The sequence below is a fragment of the Panthera pardus genome, unplaced genomic scaffold, assembly GCF_024362965.1.
Source record: "Panthera pardus isolate Hobbes unplaced genomic scaffold, ASM2436296v1 HiC_scaffold_8, whole genome shotgun sequence".
NCBI lineage: Eukaryota > Metazoa > Chordata > Mammalia > Carnivora > Felidae > Panthera > Panthera pardus.
Window position 1 is genome coordinate 5,390,504 of NW_026527013.1, and position 26,838 is coordinate 5,417,341.

Genomic DNA, 26,838 nt, shown 5'->3' on the forward strand with positions numbered 1-26,838 from the left:
CATATACGGACTGCCTCTCACTTAATTTCACAAGAAGCCTTTGGAATCCCTGTTTACTGGTAAGCAAGGGAGGCCCCGTGCTATGTATGAGACCACCCAGCCAGGATGGGGTGCTGCCCAGCTCCCAAACCCATTGGCTCACCACTGCACCATCATTTCCCTATTAGAAGAATCACCTCAATGCTAGTAAAAAGTACAGATCCCAAAGCCTGTCTCCTGGAAAGTCTGATTCAAGAGGTCTATAACCTAAACGAGCACCTCTAGGTGATTCTTCTGATCAACGAAGTTTGAATAATGGCACTTCATGCAACAGAATGAGAGAGACAGAAAGAGGCTGGGCTAAATGCATGTGAAATGTAAAACTTGGAAACATTTACAGGAACACTTAAGAGACTATCTCTATGACCTTGAGACATGAAAGGATCCATAAACAAGACAAAAATGTACAAACCAGAAAAAAAGATGGATAAATTTGCCTACATCCCATTTTCCAACTTTTGCTGAAATAAAACACACCAGGAATAAGATGAAAAGGCAAGTCAGATGAAAAGTCTGTGATGTTCATATGTGACAACAGAAGCATAGCTGGAATATATAAAGAGCTCTAAGAAATCAACAAGAAAAGGTAACTATCCCGACAGAACAGGCAATTCATAGAAGAGGAAATCCAAGAGGCCAACCAATTTTGGCAAAGATGTTTAACAGAGGAACACAGGTTAAACCATTTTATGTGCCCCCCCATAGGCAAAAATCAAACAGCCCATCAAAAACCAAGGGTTGGCAGAAAACAAAGCTCATTTACATGCAAGGGATTGCAAATGGGCAATGCCACTCTGCAGAACACTTTGGCAATATCAAGGTTGAAGACAAGCACCCCTAAGATCCTAGGTTCTACTCCTGGGGATACGCCATCAGCAAAGTATAGCCAACAGGCCAAATCTGACCACATCTGTTTGGGGAAATAAAGTTTTATTAGAACACAGCTACACCCACTCTTTTACATATTGTCTGTGGCTGCTTTCCCGCTACAAAGAGCACAATAGACACAGCAATGCAGTGGCTGTTGACTCACAAAGCCAAAAGCATTTACTCTCCAGTCCCGTAAAGAAAATCTGCCAACCTCTGCTCTGAACCAGTGTTTCTCAAACTCTCATGTGTGCGTGAGTCTCCTCGGGAATCTCATGAAAATGCAGGTTCTGATTCGGCAGTTCTGGGAGGTGCCTGAGAGTCTGCATTTCCAGAGGGCTCCCAGGTGATGCTGGGCTGCTGGCCCCTGGACCACAATTTGAGTATCCAGGATCCAGGCAACACAGAGTTCAGCCAGGATGTGTCTGTGAATCCTTAATAGACAAGATAGAGAAACATGGCCTCATCAGCATCTTCAACTCCTTTTATCTCTTCCCTCCCCACCCCCTCCCCCGCCCCCCGGGAATCACCAACCAAGCGGGCAGAAACTCATTCCGTGGATATTGCACACACTCGCCGTGGGTCAGACATACCTGAAGCAGGAAGGGAATCTCAAGCATTCGTAGATCTCACTAGCCTCCAAGGATGGGCAGAAGAGAAAACACAACATACAGTTGTGCCCTAAACTTTGGCCCCCAAGTTACCCTTGAGCGTGACAGACATAACCCAAGGGGCCCATGGAGACCCCAGGGGGGAGGTGGCACTAAAGTTCTTGTAGCCGCAGCTCCCTGGAGCCCCATGGAAGTCTGCCAGCTGCCCATCGGCTCGCAGAGGGCAGAGGCCACACCTGTGGTCCCAGAGCCCAGCACAGGAGCGTGATCGACATGACTCGGGTGAATGTTCTAGATGTTTGTGCAAGGTTCCCCTGGCAAACTCTTCAGTCTGGAGCACCATTCTCTCCTCCGGTTCCTACTGGACACATAGTGGGAGCTCAAAAATATATTTCTTGGAAAAAAATATGTATTTGATGAAGAAATGATTCATAGTTCCAAGAGTCATATATAAATAGCATTGGCAAAAAAAAAAAAAAAAAAAAAAAAAAAAAAAAAAAGGCGGGGAAGGGAGGGGCAGACCAGGACAAAGGGAAGGAATTTTAAAGACCAAGAGGACATTTTCCCTGAGGAAAGCACTACTCTGGGGCTGGGAACATGAGAGCTTTCTGAAAAAGAAAGGAAGGGAGGGGAGTTAACATTTGTTGAACACGTGCGCCCTATAAAGTGCTAGGCACACGGTAAGTGAGATGTACTCTTCTCAAGCTATCTTCTACCGCCAGCTACCTCCAAGCCGAGGGAGGGAAGCAGGAGGGCGGGAGGGGCTTCCGAGCCGCTCCCCCAGGGGTAAGAGCAAGGTCAGAGGTCGAAGGTGTGCAAGAAGCAGGTTTTAACTCTAGAGAAGTAGGGATGAGCTTTAGAGGAAGTGAGTTCTCCATCCCCGGAGGTATTCAAATAGACACTGGATGAGCAGCCATCAAGAGACTCCAGGGGTCCCTCCTGATAGGGCAATTCTATGAATTGCTTTAGGAAGATTCTTCTCTGGGCTTTTCCAGCTGGGGCTAGGAGGTTAAAGGGGGCCTGAGTGACCCAAGGGTGGCCAGCCCCCGCTCCCCTGAGTCCACAGGGCCTGGGCGAGCTGGTCCCAGACACCTCAGACACCAACCAGGTGGCCCTGTCAGGAGGAAGCACCAAGCCACCTACATCTCCCAGCAGTGGCCACACAGCCACCCCCATTCCTTGTTCCCTCTCCCTTAAGCTTTTTAAAATATCCCTCTGGTCAGTCAGGACCAGAGTTTCACTAAAGGCCTTTGTGCAGGATTAGCCACAGCTTGTGTGGTCCCTTTGCGTTGGACGTCAGCTCCTGTGCACGCTCAGGCTCCACCGTCCCAGCTGTGGGCACTGGCTGGGGAGAGACAGGCTGGTGCCGCTTCCTCCAGGCAGCCCTCCTTCCTGCCTCCCCAGGACACTCTTGGGAGATGTGAGTCTCTGAGCCAAGACCAAAGGCATTGTTGGGTGTCTCCCACCTGTCTGTGCCCGAGGGCAGTGGTTGAGCCAGCAGCACATTCCTCAGAGGGGCAGTGCTGGCCAAGCTGTGCCCAGCAGGATGGGAGGCTCACCGGGCCCTTGTTGTCTGCTCCCACTAGAAGGCGGAGCACAGGGCAGGGGTGGGCTGACCCTGCCCAATCCTGGCCTGGAAGCAGAACGAAGGAGGCAGCAGGTAGAGAGGGGCTGGGCAGTGACGGGCGAGTCCCCCACGCTGCCCAGTATAGGAGCAGTGCTCTCGGCTGGCACACATTTGTGACCGTGACAAACCCAGGGTGGCCAAGAAGGGCCCAGCCCCTGAGGCTGCTGGGGAGAGGGGTGGGGTGCCTGAGGCCCAATGACCCAGAGCTAGCTAGCCAAGGGCATGCAGGACTCAGAGACCGCATCTGCCCGGAGGAGGGCCCCCCCCACCCAGTTCTCCCCACAGTCGAAGTTGGGGGCTTTTTATCCAACTGAGTGAGAAACTGAGGCAGGAAGGTTTCATGAGCTGTGGGGCTCCAGGGTCCCTGGGAGACCTTCCCCGCAGAATGGTCCCTTCTCCTGTCCAGCTGGGAGTGTGCGTGCTCAGCGGCCATGGGCAGCCAGGGAGAGAGAAGAAATGGACTCCCACCCCTCCCCCGATATTGCTGACGTGTTCCGATGCTTCAAGACCCTGACCCAAGACACAAGGGGAAGCCATCTGAACTGGGTAAGTCTGGCTCCCAAACTAGCTGGTAAGTAAGCCCCCAAGACACAAGGCTTCAGACATCCTGAGACATTACCTCCTTCTTGAGCATGGCCCTCAGTATGTCCAACCCCAAACCCCCACCACTACCTCCGGAATCGGAATCCCAAAGCCGGGAGGGTGTCCTCACACCGGCCACTAAGCTGAGCACAGAGGGAGGGTTCAAAGATCATGAGTGGGCAGGTGAGGGGGCGGGGAAATTGTGAGAGTTAATGTGTAAGAGAATGAATGAATGAATGAATGAATGAATGAATGAATGGTGGATGGAAGTCAGGGAGGGGGGAGGGAGTAAGGGAAGGAAGGAAGGAAGGAAGGAAGGAAGGAAGGAAGGAAGGAGGGAGGGAGGGAGGAAGGAAGGAAGGAAGGAAGGAAGGAAGGAAGGAAGGAAGGAGGGAGGGAGGAAGGAAGGAAGGAAGAAAGGAAGGAGGGAGGAAGGAAGGAAGAAAGGAAGGAGGGAGGAAAGTGGGAGGAGGCAGGAAGGAAGGCAAGGGAGGAAAGGAGGGAGGGAGGAAGGAAGAAAGGAAGAAAGAAAGGAAGGAGGGAGGAGAGTGGGAGGAGGGAGGGAGGAGGGAAGGCAAGGAAGGAAGGAAGGAAGGAAGGAAGGAAGGAGGGAGGGAGGGAGGGAGGGAGGGAGGGAGGAGAAAGAAAGAAAGAAAGAAAGAAAGAAAGAAAGAAAGAAAGAAAGAAAGAAAGGAGGGAGGAGAGTGGGAGGAGGGAGGGAGGAGGGAAGGCAAGGAAGGAAGGAAGGAAGGAAGGAAGGAAGGAAGGAGGGAAGGAAGGAAGGAAGGAAGGAGGGAGGGAGGGAGGGAGGGAGAAAGAAAGAAAGAAAGAAAGAAAGAAAGAAAGAAAGAAAGAAAGAAAGAAAGAAAGAAAGAAAGAAGGGAGGGAGGAGAGTGGGAGGAGGGAGGGAGGAGGGAAGGCAAGGGAGGAAGGAAGGGAGGGAGGGAAAGGGACTACCCAAAGCACATACTTTAGGCAGGATGGGAACCACGTATGATCCAAGTTGAAACCCTGTCCCCTCCTCCAGACCTGGACACTGAGAAGTGGACCCCCTCCGTGGCCTCGCCCAGTGCTGGGAGCTGAGTCAGGGGCAAGCCACTCATCTTCCGCCGCACAAACCCGTGTTCAGTCCCAAAATCCCCTTGCAGGCCAGCCCTGCCCCCGGGGAGCCCTCAGAGGGGGCCCCGGCCATCCGCCCACCCTGGAGGCACTCTGCCCAAGGCTTGGGACTTGATGCGTAGTTTGTGGGGCAGGGAGGGCTGACCCTCAGAGTCGTTCCCTGGGACAGGATAGGCCACCCCGGGAGGCAGCTCCATCGGGTCAGCAGAGGGTGTGAGCAACACATCTGAGGGCCCCGAAGCCTGGTAACCAGTGGGCATGGGTGACCACAGCCTCCAGAAGGGCCTGAGCTCCGGTCTGGTCCCCCCATGCCCATCCAGGAGGTGACAACTGAATAAGGCAGCTGGGAGGGCAGCCTGCAAGGCCATGTCCGTTCTCTTGGGGGCAGGGGGCACAGGGTCCTGGGGGCACCTGGGGGAGGTGGCCAGACCAGTCCACTTGTGAGCCACCAGACAGCCCCCGCATCCCGGAACCCCAGTGTCCAGGGCGCATGGCCTCAAAAAGCAGCCACGGGAGCCAGAGAGGGAGGGGAGGGGTTCGGCCCTAGAGCAGGGGTCCCCAGTCCAGGGGGCCTCCCATAGCATGGCCTGCAGGGGCAGGGCCCGGGAGCCAGCGACGGAGGGCAGAAGGCCAAAGCGATGCCTCAGTGTCCACAGCTCAGCCCTGAGCAGAGCGTTTTCCTCCAGCAGCACGGCTAGCCTGCCCTCGAGGGCCGCGTCATTGAGACGCCGCTTTTCCCGGGACCTCTTGGCGGCTTCGTTGTTCTTCCTCCGCTTCTCCCAGTAAACTGTGTCCTTCTTCTCTTCCGGCATGAACTCCCGCTGCCTCCGGATGGCCGGACCCCTGCCACGTGCTCCCCGCAGGGTCTTGCTGCAACCCTGAGATACAACTGGCAGGCTGGAGAGACCCACGTCCATGGCTGCCTGAGGCACCTGGAACACAAGAGAGGGGTCTTGGACAGGAGGCAGGAGGCTGACCAGGATGGCCCTCCCTCTAATTTATCCTGTGACCCCACCATCACAGACAGGTAAGGGCGCAGGTGGAGTGGGAGCGGGGAGGGTGGGGGGTGACCAGGACGGAAGCAGAGAGGGATGTAATGGAGAGGAAGAGGAGAGGAGCTGGTGGGACCATTGGGTGTCTGGCAGAGGAGTGGGGGAGGCTTCCAGAGAGGCCGCTTGGCTGGGAAAAGCTTAGGAGCAGACCACAGTCTTCACGGAGAGCCGGTGGGACACCGACCGTGTCCTTAGAGGATGCAGGCTCTTTCCCCGGGGTTCTTACCTCTGAGAAGTCAGCTGATAAGCCTAGAGCTCAGTCTGGTCTGAGCTCTAGGTTAAGATCCTTGGAGACCCAGAGGGAGAATGAAAGAGGGCTGAACCTGGAAAGAAAGAATGTGTGTCCATGGAGTTAAACTGAGTCAAGCTGGGTTCAGAAAATAAGCCAGTAGTCATCTGAATTGTGCCTAGGTTATGTCCCAAGACCTCCTCGATACGTGGCCAGAATTTTGCATCTGCCCATCCATCCATCCGCCTACCCACACATTCATAAGATGATCTATTCATCTATGCACTCACTCAACTGTCCATTTGTCCATCCCTCTACCCACCTACTCAACCAACTCACCATCTATCCATTTATCCCCTCAACCACCCACCCACCATCTGATTTGTCCATCCCTCTGCTCATTCAAACATTCCATCTATCCCCCATCCGACTACAGAATCATCTACACATCTGCCACTCACACACCCACCCATCCACCTACCTGTCCATTCATTCACCGAGTCATTTTTTTATAATATTGTACCTACAGGTAACAATAGAAAAAAAATTGGACTCTATAAAAATGTTTACATTTTGTGCATCAAAAGATACCACCCGCAGGGGCGCCTGGATGGCTCGGTCGGTTAAGCGTCCGACTTCGGCTCAGGTCATGATCTCATGGTTCGTGGGTTCGAGCCCCGCGTCAGGCTGTGTGCTGACAGCTCAGAGCCTGGAGCCTGTTTTCAGATTCTGTGTCTCCCTCTCTCTGTGACCCTCCCCTGTTCATGCTCTGTCTCTCTCTGTCTCAAAAATAAATAAAAACGTTAAAAAAAATTAAAAAAAAAAAAGATACCACCCGCAAAGTAAAAAGATAACTCACAGAATGGGAGGAAATATTTGCAAATCATAGATCTGATAAGGGATTAATATCCCAGAACATACAGAGAACTCCTACAACTTAGCAACAACAACAAGATAAAAATAAAAATAACCCAATTCAGAAATGGTCACAGAGCTTGAACAGACATTTCTCAGAAGAAGATACGCTGCTGGTCCACAAGCACGTGAAAAGAGGCTCAACAGCGCTAATCATTAAAGGAAACTCAAATCAACACCACAGCGAGATAGCGCCTCACATCCATCCGGATGGCTACCATTAAAACAAACCAAAACAGAAAATGGCAAGTGTTGACCAGGAGGTAAGGAAATTACAACTCTCGCGAACTGTGGGCAGGAATGTGAAACGGTGCAGCCGCTGTGGAAAACCGTATGGCGTTTCCTCCAAAAAATTAAAAATAGAGTTACCCTGTGATTCAGCAACTCCACACCCAGAAGAATTGGAAGCAGGGTCTCAAAGAGATGGCCACACGCCTAGGTTCACAGAAGTGGAAACAGCCCAAGTGTCCGTGAACGGATGAACAGAGGAGCAAAATGTGGTCCATCCATACAATGGAATGTGATTCAGCCTTTAAAAGGGAGGAGAGTCTAACACCTGCTACGACACGGATGAGCTTTGAAGGTTTGAGGCTCAGTGAAATAAGCCAGTCACAAAAAGACAAATGGTCTACGATGCCCTCATAAGAGGTGCTTACAATAGTCAACATTGCAAAGACAGAAAACAAAATGGTGGGTGCCGGGGGCCGAGGGGAGAGGAAAATGGGGAGTTATGCTTTCATGAGTACAGTTTCTCCTTTACAAGATGAAAACAGTATGGGGATGAGTGGTGCGGGAGGTAGCACAACAGTGTGAGTGTATTTAATATTCTTGAACCATACACTTAAAAATGATTAAGACAGGGGCGCCTGGGCGGCTCAGTCAGGTGAGTGTCTGACTCCGGGTTTCGGCTCCGCTCAGGATCCCAGGGTCGTGGGGTCGAGCCCCACTGTGGGTTCCACACTGAGTGTGGAGCCTGCTTGGGATTCTTTCTCTGTCTCTGAAAATTTTTTTTAAATGGTTAAAACAATAAGTGTTATTTTATGTGTATTTTTAATTTTTTAATAATAAAATTTTTTTAATAATACTAACGTAACTTTACTGAACGCCAGCCAGCTTGCCATCCACATATCCATTCACTGGTCCCCCTTCATCCACCCGCAACTCGGCCGTTCCCTCAACCATCCAGTAAGCATCCCTCCATGTACCAGTCAGCCTCCCACAAATCCATTCATTCATCTGTGTGCCCAAGACACGGGGTTTCTGCCCGAGAAGTCAAAGCAGGCTCCAAGAAAGAGTGGGCATTGAGAGCTGGCATCCTTGCTCAGAGAACCCATGACTAACCTTCATGATGGCGGGTATGTGTCTTTTTTTGTCTACAATTGTAATCCTGGTACCTAATGTTGTGCTTGTAGACTGGAAGTGGTAAATAAACATGAATGAATGAATGAATGAATGAATGAACAAATGAACGAACAGGTGAACCAAAACAGAACTTTGTTCACAGAAAATATTTGGCCCTCCTGCTGAACTGCCAGCCCCAAATCATGAAGCCAACCACATTTCCCTTTTTGCTTTGGCCACCAGGAAACTCAGCATTCAGTTTGAAGATAAGCTATAATAGCCTTCTTGATTGGGAAAGCCATTTTCTTCTGTAGTGTTATTATTTGAATTTAGTCTTTTTCTCTGTGCTAACAGCTCTTGGCCTTAGTGTCTTGGCTGCATAAGATCATTGAGATCAAAAGAAAACACTCTTCAAAACTCTGATCATGATTCTACGTCCACATTTCCCAAAGTATGTTGTCAGGAACCCCAGTGCCGAGGGTGCACTGCCCAAAAAAAGAGAAAAGAATACAATACATTTGAGAAATACTGTATATCCTACACCCTACCTGAGAATCTTAATGATTCTCAGGGGCACCTGGGTGGCTCAATCAGTTAAGCATCCAACTTCAGCTCAGCTCATGATCTTGTGGTTCATGAGTTTGAGACCCACATTGGGCTCTGTGCTGACAGCTCAGAGCCTGGAGCCTCTTTCGGATTCTGTGTCTCCCTCTCTCTCTGCCCCTCCCCTGCTCACACTCTGTCTCTCTTTCTCTCCAAAATAGATAAACATTTAAAAGATTGTTAAAGACTCTGAGAAGTCCTGCAAAAAAAAAATTTTTTTTAACTTTGTTTGACTTAGAGGTTCTCAAACTCACAAAATATCTACTTTACAAAACACCTTGGGATGCAAATTCATTCATTCATTCATTCATTCATTCGTACAGCACTGTGCCAGGTCCTAAGATGGTTACCAGAGGAAAATCAAACAGCCCTGTGCCTTCACAAAGCCCCCAGCCACATGGTAAAGGTAAGTGAGATATAATGGAAAACACAGGCCCAGAGAGGGTCTGCTATCTGCCCAAGTCACACAGTAAGTTAGCGGCAGGATGAGGATTTGAATGCCATCTGTCTAATGCGTGGGTCCGTTCTGCTTACAGGTCTGAGGGGCTGCTATGTCTGCAGTCATGGCTGGGCTTGAAACAAAAGGCTTTGCGGGGCCCTGCCGTCACCTGAGTCGGCAAGAACCCCTAGTCACCAGAGGGACTCCAGTACCACTGCCTGGGACCCCCTCTGAGAACTGGTTATGAGGGGGACACCAGCACCGAGGCCCAAGACCTCCTGTGAGGCCCCACAGGCATCTGGGGCCACCTGGCCCCCGGCCCACCTGCTGCAGCAGGTGGCCCATGCTGGCCCGTGTCGCACGGGCTGGAGAAGCGCCTGCAAACCGTGGACCCTGCTGCACAGGACCCGGGTGGGGGGCCCTGGGTTTGCACCTGCCTAGTCCTCATGTCTGCTCCTGGAGGTCAGACCACCTATCCCATCCTTGTCCAGGAGGCCACGTTCCCTGGCCCCTTTCAGCCGTCTGAGGCCAACACACCCCCTGGCAGGAGTGCATCGTCCTGCTTACAGAGAAGGAAACCGAGGCTCAGGAGCTCCCGCGGCTGGCCTGGGGGTGTCGGCAATTTCACAAGTCAGCCTGATTTTCCCTCCCATCCTTTCCTCCCAGCATGGTGACTGCCACCACCACCACCCCCAGCCCCACAGCCACTGCTGACACCCCTGCCCCCTCACCCCACCTCCCACCACTTCTCTGTCCACACGTGCACGCACCCCCTCCGCTCTCCTCGCAGCGCCGGCCGCAGCCCTGGCGTCTCCTATCCCCCCTGGGTCCACACCCGCCTGCACCCCGGTCCCTCCAAACCCACCAGCAGCCCAGAGGAGTCTTTTTCAAAACCCCACTGACCCTCAGGTTAGAAACCTCTGGGGTGTACTTATGAAAGCACTCAAAATGATCCCTGAAAACAGTGCTCATGTGCAGCTCAGGTCCCCCCCCCCCCTTCTCCACCCTGGGGCTGGGGAGCGAACGGAGGCCGACGCTGCACAAATGGGTTTTGGAATGAACCAGTGGATGCGTGAGTATTTGAACCAGTTAATGAGTGACCTGAAAATGTATGAGTGAGCAAGCAGACAGAGAAATACCCCAGGGGCAGGGCCCTGAGAGTGGGGTACAGTAAGCCTGAGTGAATCCTCTCTCCCCCCCCCCCCCCAGAGGGCTGGGCCTGGGCCTTCCACTGCCCAGACGGCTCATCTGAGACCCAACCAACGTGAGCCCCCAGACAGGCTCTCGCTCAGGGTCCTTTGTCCCACCAGCCAGAGCATCCTGCTGCCACCGACCTGGCCCTGTCCGGGGCAGGGGGTGGGGGGGCCTCAGAGGGGGTCCTGAGCACCATTCCAACTTCAAGGATACTCACAGGAGCCCAGGAGTTAATATGCGCCAGCACGGAGCACATCCCAAGGCCCTGGGGCCAGCGCCCGTGGGCACCATCCCGGTTCAGGGAGAGAGGACAGAAGCAGGGGGGGTGGGGGGCAGGCAAACCCAGGGATGACTGGAGCAGGGGCCAGACAGGCTGGAAAGGGAGCAGACGAAGACCAGGGATCCTCCAAGGAAAAGTCAAAACCAGCAGATGCCCAAGAAAGAAGACAGCGTGGGCTGGCAGTCAGAGCCAGCCAGTGGGGTATGAGAGGGCAAGTGCCACTGTGCAGCTCCCTTCCTGAGTCCCTCCTCCTCCCTGTGGCTTGGCCTGAGCTCCCCCTAACCACCGACCCCCACCTCCACAGGAACCCAAAGGGAGATGGGGCAGCAGATAGCTCAGCTGCCTGAATTTATTTAGAGAAGACGCAGCGAGGGCTGGGCTAAACCTTCCTGTGGTCACCGGGGAAGCACTAATGGGAGGCAGTGAGTCAGGGGCACTCGTGCGCAACAGCCTGAGGCAGCGGCGAGCAAGGAAACAGGAAAGGGGTCTCCCCCAGAGACGGCCCAGGCCAGTTCCACCCCAGCCCCATCAGCCTGCACAGCTTCCCTGACAGTGGCCGTCAAAGCCCGGCTTGGTTTTCTGGAGTGACGGGGAGCTCATTCACTGTTAACTTAAGCTGCTGTCAGGCTGGGTGAGCTCTCACCATCTGGGTTTCCCTGCAACAGAACTAACACCCACCTTTACTAGACCTTTTCCCTTAGAATTCATTCTCTCTGTTGGTGAAACACCCCTCCTCCCTTTGGCCCCTAGATTCTCTGAGAATTGGACAGATGGATGTTCACATCCCCCCAGCCCCTCCTCGGGTCTGCTTTCCACGGAAAGCAGTCGTGTTTGCTGAGTGCCTACGAGGTGCCAGACGCAAAGAACGCCTCACCTTGTGCTTACCGCCGTTCCAAGCTCCAAGAAGAAAGTTCGGTCATTACCCTCACTTGACGGATGAAAAGAGGCCCTGAGGAGTCAGGTGACTGACGACCTGCCTGAGTCAGCACGGCCAGAATGCAGGCAATGGCCTCCGGGCCCACGCCTTCTGAACACAGCAGGTTAGCCTTCCTGGCCTTTCCCGCTCTTTCCACTGAGGACACATTTTTTAGTTCATTCGGCACCTCTGACGGGTAGAGATCAGTACCCACAGAGGAAAAAAGGGTCCAGAAACTGCACAGCTAACAACGGGGCGGGACTTAGATGAGCATATAAGCCACCAGGATGTACAAAGGACGGACAGAGCTAAGACTTAAACCCGCTTGAACTGGGTTCAAATCCTCCTTCTTAGCTAAGCATGTTTGGGCAAGTCACATCACCTCTATGAGCTTCCGATGCCTCAGCTAAAATGAGGATAATAGGGGCGCCTGGGGGGCTCAGGCGGTTGAGAGTCCGACTTCAGCTCAGGTCATGATCTCACAGTTTGTGGGTTCGAGCCCCGCGTCGGGCTCCGTGCTGACAGCTCAGAGCCTGGAGCCTGCTTTGGGATTCTGTGTCTCCCTCTCTCTCTGCCCCTGCTCGTGCTCTGTCTCTCTCAAAAATAATAAAAACATTAAAAAAAATAAAACAAAATGAGGATAATAGCAGTACCTAGTTCATTGGTCATGTAAAGAATAAATCCCAGAGATCCTGGTGTTAAAAGCCAGTACGTAATAATAGTTAACTTTTTATGTGATGGTGGTATTAGAACCCTCTCCCACTAGGTTTCTGCCACGCAGCCACTTTTTATGTGATGGTGGTATTAGAACCCTCTCCCACTAGGTTTCTGCCACGCTGCTCCCACGATTATTTGTGTCGAAAATACCTCTGAGAAACCTCAGAGACCACTCAACACCCTGTATCGGTTTACAGATGACAAAATTGGACTTCCTTTCAAGATGGCGCACCAAGTACTCATTGAGACCTTCCCATTCCTCCCCTAAACACTTAGAAATGACAGGAAAATGTTAACTTGAATGAGGGACCAAAGAAGAAGTGCCCTATGACAAGGGTGTGCCCACCCTTGTACGTACAGGGCTGCCTAATATAGGAGATCAAGAGCACACATTCTCAAAAGACTCTGAGCAAGGAGAAATATCCTGAAGACATGAATTCACAACCACTTCATGAAGTTCTCACATACTCTCCCACTGGAAGAATTTACATCAGAGGAAATAGAGATGACTGGTGCGATGTGAAAGGAGTTGTGCAATGAATAGATTGAGGAACTCCGAAAGACAAAGGATGGAATGATAGCCATTAGACAAGAACAGGAGGTTATAGAACAAAAAAAGTTGATTTTTTTTTTATCTTTATTTATTTTTGAGAGACAGAGAGAGAGAGAGAGAGAGCATGAGTGGGATAGGGGCAGAGTGAGAGAGGGACACAGAATCCAAAGCAGGCTCCAGGCTCTGAGCTGTCAGCACAGAGCCCGACACGGGGCTTGAACCCACGAGCCGTGAGATCATGACCTGAGCCGAAGTCGGAGGCTCAACCGACTGAGCCACCCAGGCGCCCCAAAACAGGTTGATTTTTTAAAAGAACCAATCAGAGCTCTGATATGAAAAATATAGTTGCTAGGGACGCCTGGGTGGCTCAGTCGGTTAAGCATCCGACTTCGGCTCAGGTCATGATCTCGTGGTTCGTGAGTTCGAGCCCCGTGTCGGGCTCTGTGCTGACGGCTCAGAGCCTGGAGCCTGCTTCAGATTCTGTGTCTCCCTCTCTCTCTCTGCCCCTCCCCTGCTCGCTCTCCCTCTCTCTCTCTCTCTCTCAAAAGTGAATAAACTTAGAAAAAAATTTTTAAATAAAAAGAAAAATATAATTGCTAAAACACTTCAGAAATGAGTTGCCTGATTGAAGGAGAAAACAAGACCCAGAACTGGGAAGGGACTGACCAAGGTCACATGGGATTTTAGAGGCACATGGTACCAGAACACAGAACCCAGATTTTAGAAGATCAGAACTAAGGTCAAACTCGGGAGCTGAGTCCTGGGGCCATTTGTGGAAACTCTTTTTGAGGGTGTTCTGCGATTCCTTCCCCCACTTTCTTTTTTCTTTTTTCCCCTGTACCATAATACTGCTGTTGAGCTGAACTCCGCAGCTCCCCCCTAATGAAGAACGGAGTTTCCATCCCCTGACTGGTCTGGGTGGGACCATGGGTATGGAGAAACGGGTGGGGCCATGGAGAAATGGCCAGCTTTCTCCTCCAAAATGGCACATCTGGGACTTCACATCTCTGAGCCTCAGATTCCTCATCTATAAAATGGCTTTGACGGGTCCTGTCACATGCTGATGTTTTGAGGATAGAAAGTTGTATGCACAAGACATCTGGCGTTCCAAGGTCTCCCATGGAACACCTTTCTGGGGCTCAACAACCCTCTTTTTTGAGCCCAAAGAAACCCCAGATGAGGACAAAGCTACAGTCACTTAGGCCACCAACATAGGAGAGAAATTTAAAACCTTGAAAGGACAAAAAAAAAATAGGTGATAAAAAAAGATGAATCAAAGGAGAGAGGGTAGGCTGACTTACAAATCCCCCACCTACATGGTCAGAAGGCAGCCCACAATTTTTCCCTTTCCACCGTGTTATGGGGGAACTAAAAATGACCACAAACTCTCCGGTGGGTATAAGCCTTCTTAACACTCACAGGCAACAAGTGACATCTGTGTGGTCAATTCACATCTGGAAAAATTGTTCATCCCTTTCCCTTAACAAGAAAAATACTCATTCGTTTTCACCTACACAATGAGATACCATTTTTTTCTGGCTGAAATGGGCAAAGATTTAAAAACGATAAAACCCAATGCTAGCAAGGATGTGGTGAGATGGGCACTTGTGTACCTAGAAAGAGAAGGTATAAGCTGCTTCCTGGCAGAGCAACTAAGCAATCTGAAGCAGAGTTGGACTCCTACCCCGTTTGAGGGATAAAGATGTCACTTCTCTCCCACCTGGATCCCTGCTCCAAGCATCTCTCTATTCTGGCCTTAGCAGCCCCAACATCCCTCCTCCAACACACCATTCCAGCCACTTAGAACCTCTTTTGTTTCCCAGAAAGCTGTTCTTTCATTCACGCATGCTGTGCCTTCTGCCCAAAACATCCTGCACCTTCTCTCACCTCTTCCCCAGCCAAATCTGACTCATCCTTCAGGACTTAGCTTACGTGTTACCTCCTGCAGCAAGCCCACCACACTGACCCCTCTCCGCTAGGCCAGGAGTCTCTCCTGGGCTCCCAGGGTCCTGTGGATTTCCACCACCACCACAGTGATGACCCTGGGTGTGTCCCCCCCCACCACCACCACCCCAATCTGCAGATATTCACAAGTACTTGACAAATATAGAAGTGAAATATTTGGAGAAGAGGGTGTGCTCTGTGTGGTCTCAGAAGGTTGAGCCAAGACCACAGATTGGGGTGGGAGGGAGGGGGGTAGAGGTTCAGGCTGGAGCCAGTGTCTGAAATAATTTTCTAAGAAGTCCAGCTCACTAACGCAGAAGAAGCTGCCTCGATAGGTGATGAGCTGCCCATCACAGGAGGTGTGCAAGCAGGAGGTTGGAAACCACTTCTCTTTCTTTGTGACTTCCCCACCCTTACCTGGCCAGAATTGGGGGGGGGGGGGGGGCTTGAAGGAGATGCCCTCTTCCCCAAGTGGTTCCATGGGGCTTTCTTGTGACTCAGAAAACTGCCCAGGGAAGACTTTGGACCCGCAGAGACTATTCCCACGGAGCTGATACAGCCCAGCCCATTCCTCAGAAAGCCCACAGAGTCCCAAGACGCTACACTCTCACGGGGTTCAGGGAGCCCGATGGAGCCCCAGGGCCCTCTCACTCTGAGCAAACCCACGCCTCATAAAAGCCCCAGTGAAACCGACCTCTAAAACCGAGAGCCCTCTGCGGGAACTCAGATTTCAAGGGGAAAATGCAAGGCACTGTGGGATTGTGGCGAGCCCTCCCCTCCCCTGAGCCCCCTCCCAAGGCCCGGGAAGAGGCCGGAAGCCGTTGGTACCTCTGTGCCCAACCCACAAGCCCCGCTATAGTCCCAGAGCGGGGACCAGACTGACAGGCAGGAAGGGGGCGGGCCAGGGGACAGGGTGTCTGCCATCCCTCCTGTGCTGGTGACACACAGTGTGGCCTTAGACAAGGGCCAGCTGCTCTCTGAGCCTCAGTGTCTTCACTGTCAAATGGGTACAAGATTGGTGCCCGGGTTGGTTAAGTAACGTTGGTTACGTGCTTAGTCCCAAAACATAGTAGGTGTTTTGTTCTTCAACTCCATGAGCTTCAGGGAGGTCCCTGGGGCTCATGGGGGTCTGATCCAATGGGAGAACAGTGTCACATGACTGTCAGCTCAGTGGAAATTGACCTCCTAAAACTGACGAGGCACAAAATTCATCTCGGCCCTGGGCCAGACGGATCCCTCAGGCTCTATCTCCCCGCTCTATCCAGCCCAAACCCCCAAAATGCTTCAGATCCTTGGGGCCCAGGCAGGCCAGGGCCCCACTGCCTGGTGGAAGTTTGAGGCCCCCTAATCAGCCTGGGGGTGGTGTCACCAGGAAGGGGTGAGGGAGAGCACCCCAGAGGTGCCCCGTGTCCAGCCAAGCCCAGGACCCACCCAGCCCCCGGCCAGAAGGGTCTCTCTTCTGGGCACCTGTGTGCCCAAATCCACCCCCCCACACACACACACACACAGGGGTCTAGACACCATCCAAGCCCACCAGGCCTTACCCACACATCCCATCAATCCTGCTCCAAGTCTCAAGGCTGTGTCCCAGACTCACTCTGCTCCAGCCACACGGGGTCTCCTCGCTGCTCTCCCAACACTGCAAGCATGGTCCTGCCTCAGGGCCTTTGCACGGGCTGTTCCCTCTACCTAGAATGCTGTTCCCCCAGATACTCACATATGGTACCTCCCTCACCATCTTTAGGTCTCTCCTCCCCTGCAAGGTCTGTCCTGACCCCTAGGCTAAGTCACCACCCACCCACACACCCCATCCGTCTTCTCTCCTTCTTATCGGGCCTCGTGCTTATACGGGGCGCTTACCACACTCCGTTACTTTTTCAATAGTGACGATTGACTTGCTCCGTGTCCGTCTGCCACCAGAATGCTAGCCCCTGATGACAGGGCCCACTCCCCTCTGTGTACAAGGAGCTGCAGGGCCGCAGGCTCCCTTCTGTGAAATGGGCCCAGGGGTGCCCTGAGAGAGTTTCCGGCTCTGCGAGCCCTGCCCTCCACCCCAGGGGTGGCTCTCCCTCCTCTATCTGCGGAACTGCACTCAAAGAAACATCCCACTTTCCCTGCCCCCACCCCATGGTTCCCGGAGACAGGCTGTGTCCCTGGGGCCTTCAGGGGGCAGGGCCTGGACCCTGTGACTTCTCTGGGTTCCTGAAACACCCACTGGCCTCATCCAAGCCCTTTCTGGGTGCCCAGCTCTGCCTGTGCTAAGCACTTTACAGACACTATCTGCCAGAGGGATCTCCTCACCACACAATCACATTATGCCACTTTCCAGCTCAAAATCCTCCGCAGATCAAGACCACACTCCCTTGCCCTACCAACGGGGCCTCCCACACAGTCCGGATGGGGCTGGTCCCCTCCATGCTCCAACCACTGGGACTCACCACAGGGCCTTTGCACCTGCAGGCCTGCTGCCTGGACCGCTCCGCCTCCCCTCTCCCAGTATCCTCATTCTCATCCTTTGATTGCCAACTTCTCCGGGAAGCTCTCCCTGACTTCCCAGGAAAGAAGTCAGGGAGAAACAGTAGGTGTTTCTGCTTCTTAGCATTTATTATCCAAATAAGTTTTAAAGTTTATTTATTTATTTTGAGAAGCGAGGAAGAGACAGAGAGGTACAGGGGCAGAGCGGGGGGAAAGAGAGAATCCCAAGCAGGCTCCGCACGGTCAGTGCAGAGCCCCACGTGGGGCTTGGGGTTCCCCCAAACAACTTTACATTCATTTGTGTAACTTATTCACTAACATCTCTCTTTCTTGGGGCGCCTGGCTGGCTCAGTCGGTTAAGCGTTCGACTCTTGATGTCGGCTCAGGTCACAATCTCACGGTTCGTGGGTCCAGGGCTCTGCGCTCACTGTGCCAAACCTGCTTGGGATTCTCTGTCTCCCTCTCTCTCTGCCCCTCCCCCCACTCGCTCTCTATTTCTCTCTCCCCAAAAATACATAAACGTTAAAAAAAAATAATAACATCTCTCTTTCTCCAATGAGACCAAGTCCTGTTTCTTACCCCAGATATATCCCCACTCCAGGGCCTGGCACATAGTAGATGCTTGATAAATACTCATGAATGAGTGTTGGGCCGAATCCCACTATCCCCCCAGGCTCCCATTCTACAGGTGAGGAGACTGAGGCTCGCTCCTGACTTCTCTTTTACACAGCCTGCCCCCCACAGCCCCCCAAGCAGCCTCCTAACCCCCTCCTCCAGCTTTAGGGCAGTGGTCCAAAGCCAAGGGGACGTTTGTCAAAGTTTGGGGACACATTTGGCTGTCACAACTAGGAGGTGAATGCTACCGGCATCTCGTGGGTAGAGGCCAAGGATGCTGCTCACACCCTACAGTGACCAGCACAAACGATTATCCAGCCTCAAATGTCATTGTGTGGTGGAGAAAGTCTGCTTCGGGAGAAGTGGCCACATCCTAGCCTGACTGATAAAGACTGGCTGGGCCTGGGCCCGGGGCCATCTGATCAGAACCAGGGATAGCTGTTAACGGTAGCTCCCCGGACAGATTTCACCTGGACCCAGCTGCCACTGTTTCAGCTGAAAGAAAAAGAGAGAGGAGAAGAGGGGAGGGGAGGGGAGGGGAGGGGAGGGGAGGGGAGGGGAGGGGAGGGGGAGAGAGAAGAGAAGAGAAGAGAAGAGAAGAGAAGAGAAGAGAAGAGAAGAGAAGAGAAGAGAAGAGAAGAGAAGAGAAGGGAAGAGAAAAAGGAAAGAAAGGAAAGGAAAGGAAAGGAAAGGAGGACATAAAGGAAGAAAAGAAAGGAAGGAACAAAAAGAAAGTCACCATCAAAAGACACAAGCCACAGAGCAAGAAGGCAACCCACGGAATGGAAGAAAATATCTCCAAATCATAGATTAATATCCAAAACATATAGAGAACTCCTATAGCTCAGCAATGACAAAAAAAAAAAAAAAAAAAAAAAAAGAACCCTCAATTAAAAATTGAGCAAAGGGCTTGAACAGACATTTCTCCAAAGAAGATGCCTAAGTGGCCAGTAAGCCCATGAGGGGAGGCTCAGCATCACTGATCATTCAGGAAACGCACAGGAAAACGGGAGCGGGCCCTCGCACAGCGCGGGTTAGGACTGCGTGGTTCCACTGACCCGCAAATTGCTTATAAATACCATCCAGGACCGTAAACGTATTTTCTCTTCCTTATGACCTCCTTAACAACACTGTCTGTTCTCTCACAATGACTTCATTATAAGAACACGGCACCTGATACCCGAACATACAAAATACGTACATGGAACATACAAAACATGCATTCATGGACCGTCCACATTATCACTAAGGTTTCCGGCCAACAGTAGGCTGACTGCAGTTAGGTTTCGGAGAGCCGAAAGCTGTACGTGGGCTTTCGGCTTGTGGGATGTGGTCGGTGCCCCTAATTCCTGTCTTCAAGCGTCAACTGTGCGAGATACGGCCTTACACACCTGAGGACAGCTACTGTTAAAACACACACACACACACACACACACACACACACACACACACAGAAAATAACAAATGTTGGCGATGATGTTGTGAAACCAGAACCTTCAGGCACTGTTGGTGGGAATATAAAACGGCACGGCTGTTCGCTGCGGAAAACAGCACGGGGGTTCTTCAAAAACTTAAAAATGGAACCACCATGTGATCCAGCAGTTGTATTTATGGGGTCAATACCCCAGAGAATTGAACGCAGGGATTTGGGGCGCCTGGGTGGCTCAGTCGGTTGAGCGTCCGACTCTTGATTTCAGTTCAGGTCATGATCCCAGGGTCGTGGGATCCAGCCCCTGGATGGGCTTGGTACTGGGCATGGAGCCTACTTAAGAGTCTCTCTCCCTCTCCCTCTCCCTCTCCCTCTCTCTCAAAAGAAAGCAAGCAGGAACTCTAAGAAATATTTGCACACCTATGTTCAGTGCACAGTTCACGATACCTAAAACGTGGAAGCAACCCAGCGCCCATCGACACATGAATGCACAAACAAGACGTGGTCCGTCCACACAATGGAACACTTAGCCTAAAAAGAAAGGATAATCTGACACCTGCTACAACATGGAAGAACCCAGAAGACACTAGGCCCCGTGACATAAGCCAGACACAAAAAGACAAATACTGTATAAATCCACTGAAATGAGGTCCCCGGAGTAGCCAGAGACGTAGACAGAAGGGGGATGGTGGGGGCCAGGGGCGGGGGAGGGGAAGGGGAGTCAGCGTTTCACGGGGACCGAGATTGAGTTCGGAAAGATGAGAAAGTTCTGGAGATGGATGGTGCACAACACTAGGGACGTATTTAATACCACTGACTTCTATGCCTATAAATGGTTAAGATGCAAATTTTATGTTATGTGTATCTTACCAAAATATTTAAAAACTGGGGGGGGGGGGGAAAGGGAGGGACCCAGAGCAAGCGGTCATGTCTGAAGCATGGGCTGGCATGTCTGTAGAACCCCAGACATGTCCAGCCCTCCAGGGCTCCCACCTCCCATAGGATGAAAGCCCAAGTCCTCCAGAGGCCCAGAAGGCACTGTACCACCTGCCCCTCTCCCTCCCTGCCCTTGTTCCTCCCCATCTCCCCCCTTGCTCACTCCACTCGGGCCATGAAGGCCTCCTTCCTGTTCCTCTGACATGCCAGGCCTGGTCCCACCCCAGGGCCTTTGCACAGTATATGCCTTCTACCTGGAATGCCCTCCCACTTCAGTATCTATATGGCTGATCCCCTCTCTCAATGCCCGTAACCCTCTGTGAAGGACAGAGTGCTTGCGCCCACCTAATCCCCTCTATGTCAGACTTGAAGTTTGGGGAACAAGGCCCGACCCAGCAGCGCGTGGTCTCAGAGACACAACATCCAGGTGGTTTGCGCTAAGTGACTCCACCCTCAGGGCCAACCGTGGGTCGTCGCGGCATGTCTCGCCTCCTCTTCCCATCTGAGCAGGGCCCAGAGCCCCCCAGGCACCCGCTACTGCCATATGGTGGGCACAAAACAATTGCTCAATAAACACGTGGATGAAAGTGCATGATGGAGGGACAGAGAAGAGAGAGAGAGAGAGAGAGAGGAAGAGAAAGAGATACAGAAACAGAAAAGGCAGGAAGGGCAGAGAGGGAAGGAGAGACGGAGGCCAGCAAAGAAAGAGAAAGAGCACAGATGGCCACTAAGCCACGAACGACGTCCCACACACGCAGCAAACCCCAGCAGACAACACCCAGAGGTCTGTGGCCACGAACTCGGCAACAAACGCTCACTCCCATCCCCACGGCCAATGGACCCCAACTCCCCCAAGTCCTTAGCATACGTGCATCTCCCCACGACAGTCAGACCCCACAACAGACACACACATGCACACACACTGGTCTGCATGGCTGCTGGACCCACCTAACCACCAGATCCCGGAACACGTGGGACCCCCCTCACCCCGTGACAAACCCCACCCTCTCCTACAGCCAGACCCCTAGACGACCACACCACAGCAGACCCTCCCAGGTTCCCAGGCATCCTCTTCTGGGACCTCGACCTCCCACTCAGCGCCCCCCCCACACACACACACACACACCACCAGGCGTAGCCACCCATGGGGACCAGCACTATCTGGTCCTTTTCAGGGTTACACGAAGCCGGTACATTTTCGTCCCATAAGTGCTGACAAGGCGACAACAGCTGTCGTCAGCCTCCTGAGGTGGGGAACAGGGGTCGGGTGTGGGGGCCACACGAGTGGAAGGAGCAGAGAGGAGGGCGGGAGCCGGGAGGGGAAAGGGAAAGGACAGAAGCCAGCAGAAGCTGGGGCACAGAGAGGAGGTGGCCGCAGGAGGCCCCCCAAAATGGAGGCGGGCATTGGCGTCTGAAGCCAGATGGTCCCGCACACACACGGCTGGCCCTGGCCCCCACCCCGCAGGCCAGACCGCCCCGTCCCTTCCCCCGGGCCACGCCGGGTCTCCCTCGGGGCAGGGGGAGGACAGGTCCCTCTGACTTGGAGAAAGGCCTGTTCTTCCTCACCCAGCCCTGAGCCCGGCTCTGATGAGGCAACAGAGATGTGGCCGACAGAGACAGAGAGATACACAGGTAGGGAGACACCCAGAGAGAATCCCAAAGAGAGCCAGAGACCCAGCGAGACAGGGAGAGACACAGAAAGAGAGAGAGCTGGGGCAGGAAAGCTGGAGGGGGGCAGAAAAAGACAGAGAAAGGGACTGAGATGGGCAGCAGGAGGTGGCCTGGGGGTGGGGGTGGGGGTTGTTCCCGGGGTTCCCCCGGTGCCCTGGATGTCGGCCAGCCCAGGTGGACCTCTACCTGCACACGGGGCTCACTTCCCGGGTCGCTGTTTCCCCAGCCGGTCCTGCGCGAGCCACGAGCCACATCAGCCGCGTGGGGCCTCCAAACTCCTCCGCGGTGGAGGGAGTCACCAGCGCTTCCGTAAAGGTGACACCCCGGCCCCCAGCCTGTAGCTCGTGGCTTTCCCTGCAGAGCGGTCCCCCCACCTGGTGTCTGCCCGGGGAGCAGCTGTTTGTGGGCTGGCTTCAACTCGGGGTGGGGGTGGGGGGGTCACTGGGGAGCAAACCTCACCACCAGGCGTGCGCCAAGGGAGGGGGGGGGGTCCTGCTGGTCTGCCCCCTGGGGGCCCAGCAAGCGGGTGGTCTGGCTGGCCAAAGCTACAGAATGTCATTCCACCCCCCTAAGACCCTTCTGGAAAGATCAGAGGAGCAAAAGCAAAGGTCCCTTTCTCTTCCAACTGAGGACACTCCCCTGCTCAAACACCCTCTGTGGCTCCTCCTTGCCTTTCAGATTTCCTAATCCTTCTCCCCAAAGACATACGCCCTCTGCCCAGTCTACCCACCAGAGGAAGCAAGCACAGAGCAATTTAGTAACGTGCCCCCGGGGGAACGTGAAGCCGGATCTTTAACTTCAGTATGCATTTCCTGAGCGGACAAGAGTGAATGCGGACGGCAGGTATTCCAGGCAGAGGGAACAGCACAGGCAAAGGCTTAGAGGTAAGGATCCGCATGGACGTGTTACCGAGGGATCCTGGGAGAGGTGGTCAGAGCTGCTGGTAGGAAAGCCCTCGCACGTGGCCCCCGGGGTGGGTGAACCGGATGGGGCGGGGGGCGGGCTGCAGGTGCGCAGAAGCCCGAGGCACGCTCCCACCCCCAGACCCCGCTGGTTTTGAGGATTGACGCCCAGGTGGGATCGAGCGGGCCTCGACTTGGGGACAGCGCCGCCTGGTGGGCACGGTGTGGGACTGCACCCTCCTTCGCGGGTTCACTCCGCAGACGTTCACCGCCGCCCCAGCCGCGTTCCCGGAGTACGTGACCCCCCAATGGGGTTATTTTTTAATTCCCCGCTCCTATAAAACAAATTCACCTTCGGCAGTAATCCTGAAGTGAAAAAATCCTAATAGGCACGAAATAAATGCAGATGGTGAAAAGTTCATTAGTGTCCGATATAAAAATGTTTTTATGTTGGGGCGCCCGGGTGGCTCAGTCCGTTGAGCGGTCAGTCGACTTCGGCTCAGGTCTTGATCTCACGGCTGGTGGGTTCGAGCCCGGCGTGGGGCTCTGTGCTGACAGCTCAGGGCCTGGAGCCTGCTTCGGATTCTGCGTCTCCCTTTCTCTGCCCCTCCCCCAGTCTGGCTCTGGCTCTGGCTCTCTCTCTCTCTCTCTCTCAAAAATAAATAAACGTTTAAGAAAAAAATTTTAATAAATAAAAATATTTTACGTAACAAGTGGCCAGTCACTAAGTGAATTTTAATATCCACACGCCGTACAGGTTTGGCAGGCACAAGTCGTAGCACTGATGTAACATTTTATTTTCTTGATTCATTCATTAGTGTTACAACAAGGAAGAATTTCTTGAAAAGAAGTTTTGTACACTTCACACACCTAACAATTTTATTTGTCAACTACACCTCGATAAAGCTGAAGAAGTAGAATTAAAGAACTAAAAAGAATAACTTTCCATGTTTAAGATATTACTCAAACTCATCAGCACTATCGTTCATGTATGAAATAATATTTACACTTGTCAATGAAAAATATCTCATGGTTTCCCACACTTTGCTGTTTTAATAAACACAAATATAATCTCCAAGTGGTCGCAGAAAAATACAAAATAATAATATGAATAATAATATCATTATTAGTATATTAGTATATAATATATATCTTAATTAGTATTATATTATTATTATGTGCTGCCTGCATGATTGCTAAGCGTCCCACGCTATTCTTTTTTTTTTCATTTTTATATTATTTTTTTATTTTTAACTTGTTTTATTTTTTATTTTTTTTAATTTACATCCAAATTAGTTAGCATATAGTGCAACAATGACTTCAGGAGTAGATTCCTTAATGCCCCTGACCCGTTTAGCCCATCCCCCCTCCCACAACCCCTCCCGTAACCCTCAGTTTGTTCTCCGTATTTATGAGTCTCTTCTGTTTTGTCCCCCTCCCTGTTTTTATATTATTTTTGTTTCCCTTCCCTTATGTTCATGTTTTGTCTCTTAAAGTCCTCATATGAGTGAAGTCATATGATATTTGTCTTTCTCTGATTGATTTTGCTTAGCATAATCCCCTACAGTTCCATCCAGGTAGTTGCGAATGGCAAGATTTCATTCTTTTTGATTGCCGAGTAATACTCCATTGTATATATATACCACAGCTTCTTTATCCATTCATCCATTGATGGACATTTGGGCTCTTTCCATACTTTGGCTATTGTCAATGGTGCCGCTTTAAACATGGGGGTGCATGTGTCCCTTTGAAACAGCACACCTGTATCCCGTGGATAAATACTTAGTAGTGCAATTGCTGGGTCGTAGGGTAGTTCTATTTTTAGTTTTTTTGAGAAACCTCCAGACTGTCTTCCAGAGTGGCTGCACCAGATGGCATTCCCAATGTCCCACACTATTCTAATCACTTTACACTTTGTAACCTTATTCCTCATCAAACCTGTGAGGCAGGGTACTATCATTACCCCATCTTACAGATGAGGAAGCTGAGGCACAAGGGGATCAAGGTAATGGCTCAAGGTCACACAACTAGGAAGGGACGGAACTAGCTATGACCCCACAGGGCATGTGTTCTTGACCTCCGGGCTCTATTGGCCTAGATTGAGGTCAGGGGAAAGGTGGTCGAGGACCACTGCCCTGAGGACATGGCTGGGTTAACCAGGAGGAGAAGAAGGCATGTCAGGCAGAGGGGACAGTAGCAGTTGAGGGCAGAGTCCCTGAGGCGGGAGTAAATTCAGGGATTCGGAGGAACAGGGAGGAGGCCTATGGGGCTGGAAGTGAGTGAGGTAAGGACAGCGGTGGGGACGCGACACAGAGATGGTGGCAGGGGCCACCTCCTGTAGGGCCTCGGGGACCCCATGCAAGAGAGAAGTGACTCTGGCATCACCTGGAATCAGTCGGGACCCCTTTGGGTGTAAATGACAGAAGAGGCTGGATCTCACACAGAATGGGGGGCCCAGGCATCATGGCCCTGCCCACCCCAGCTATGTGGCCTTGGGAGAATTGCTTTCCCCCTCCCCGTGCCTCAGTTTCCTCATCTGCACAAGGGGGATAATAACGGTACCTAACTTGGAGGGTTGTTGGGAGAATTAAGTAGGTTCATACATGCCAAATGGCTGGAATGAAGGTCCGGATGTAGTAAGGGGTACATAATGTCATGTATCATTATCTTCATTATCACAATAAAGGTGAGAGCCCGACAGCGGCAGGTGAGGTTTGATCCAGGCGCTCACATGATATCACCAAGGCTCTGGTGTCTTCCCTCTGCTATCTGAGGCTGCCTGGGCTTTACGTTCGGGCTTCACACTGCAGCGAAAGCCCCCGTCCCAACCCTGTGGTCCACAGTATGGCCACTGCCATTTCCTCCATCCTCAAACCACACTACCTAGGGCCACATTGAAGGCCTCTTCCAGTTGCCCCAAAGAAAGAAAAAAAGGAGGGAGCGGGAGACACGCATCCCCAGAATCCCCAGCAAGTTTCCTCGCCTCTCACTGGCTCTGAGTGAGTTACAAGCCCGCTCCTGAGCCAAGGAAGGGCTGTGGCCAGAAAGAGGAGATAGTGGCTGGGAGCTGGGGCTGCAGCCAATCACAGCCGAGGGTGGGCGGTGCATGGTCAGAAGAGAAAGTCAGGGTCCTAGCTCTATTTCCCCTGCCCTGATGGGTTCCATGCTGGAGTCTTGGAGAGTCCCCCACCGTGCCTCAGTTTCCCTACTCTACTCCAGCCCCCACATTTCACATCAAGTTGATTCCAGAGCAGAGACGTGGGGAAACCAGCCTCACCCTCCCAGGGGTCGCTTTTGGGTATTTATTCTCATTGATATCATCCCCCCCACCAAGGCCCACCCTCTTTCCCAGCTTCCCTCCCTCATCGCCCTGCCCCGCGGAGGAATGAGGCAGCTCACACAAGACAGAAGTTGAATTTATTTTTGGCATTGTGAGTGGTTGTCTGGGGTCTCCTAGAGTCCTCTTCCTTCGGTGGCCAGAGGAAGAGCGTTCCTCAGTAGCAGGAACACCCCCTCAGCTCCAGAGGGACCCCAAAACACCAGGGTGGGACCGGGCTACACAGCCTGGGTGAGTCTAAGAGGACCCATCTACCCCAGATCTTCCTCCCCTCGCATCCCTCCTGCCCCAGACAGAGAGGAGTGATGTGAAGGATAGTTTTGTGCCAACCTGGCTAGGCTAAAGCCCCCGGTTATTCAATCCATCAAATGCTAATCTACGAGTTGCTGTGAAGGCATTTTGTAGCTGTGGTGCTATGCCTTCAATCTGCTGCCTTTAAGTAAAG

The 26,838-nt window shown here is 52.4% G+C and overlaps 1 protein-coding gene across 1 annotated transcript; it reads right to left on the reverse strand.

Annotated features, from left to right (window-relative positions):
• Positions 1-4,578: 4,578 nt before the first annotated feature.
• NFILZ (NFIL3 like basic leucine zipper) lies at positions 4,579-22,504 on the reverse strand. Its single transcript, XM_019427418.2, has 3 exons — positions 22,341-22,504; positions 6,124-6,220; positions 4,579-5,777 (listed from the first exon to the last, which is right to left on the reverse strand). The coding sequence occupies exon 3, from the start codon at positions 5,760-5,762 to the stop codon at positions 4,899-4,901; it is 864 nt and encodes a 287-aa protein (XP_019282963.2). The 5' UTR covers positions 5,763-5,777; positions 6,124-6,220; positions 22,341-22,504; the 3' UTR covers positions 4,579-4,898.
• Between the last annotated feature and the right edge of the window lie 4,334 nt (positions 22,505-26,838).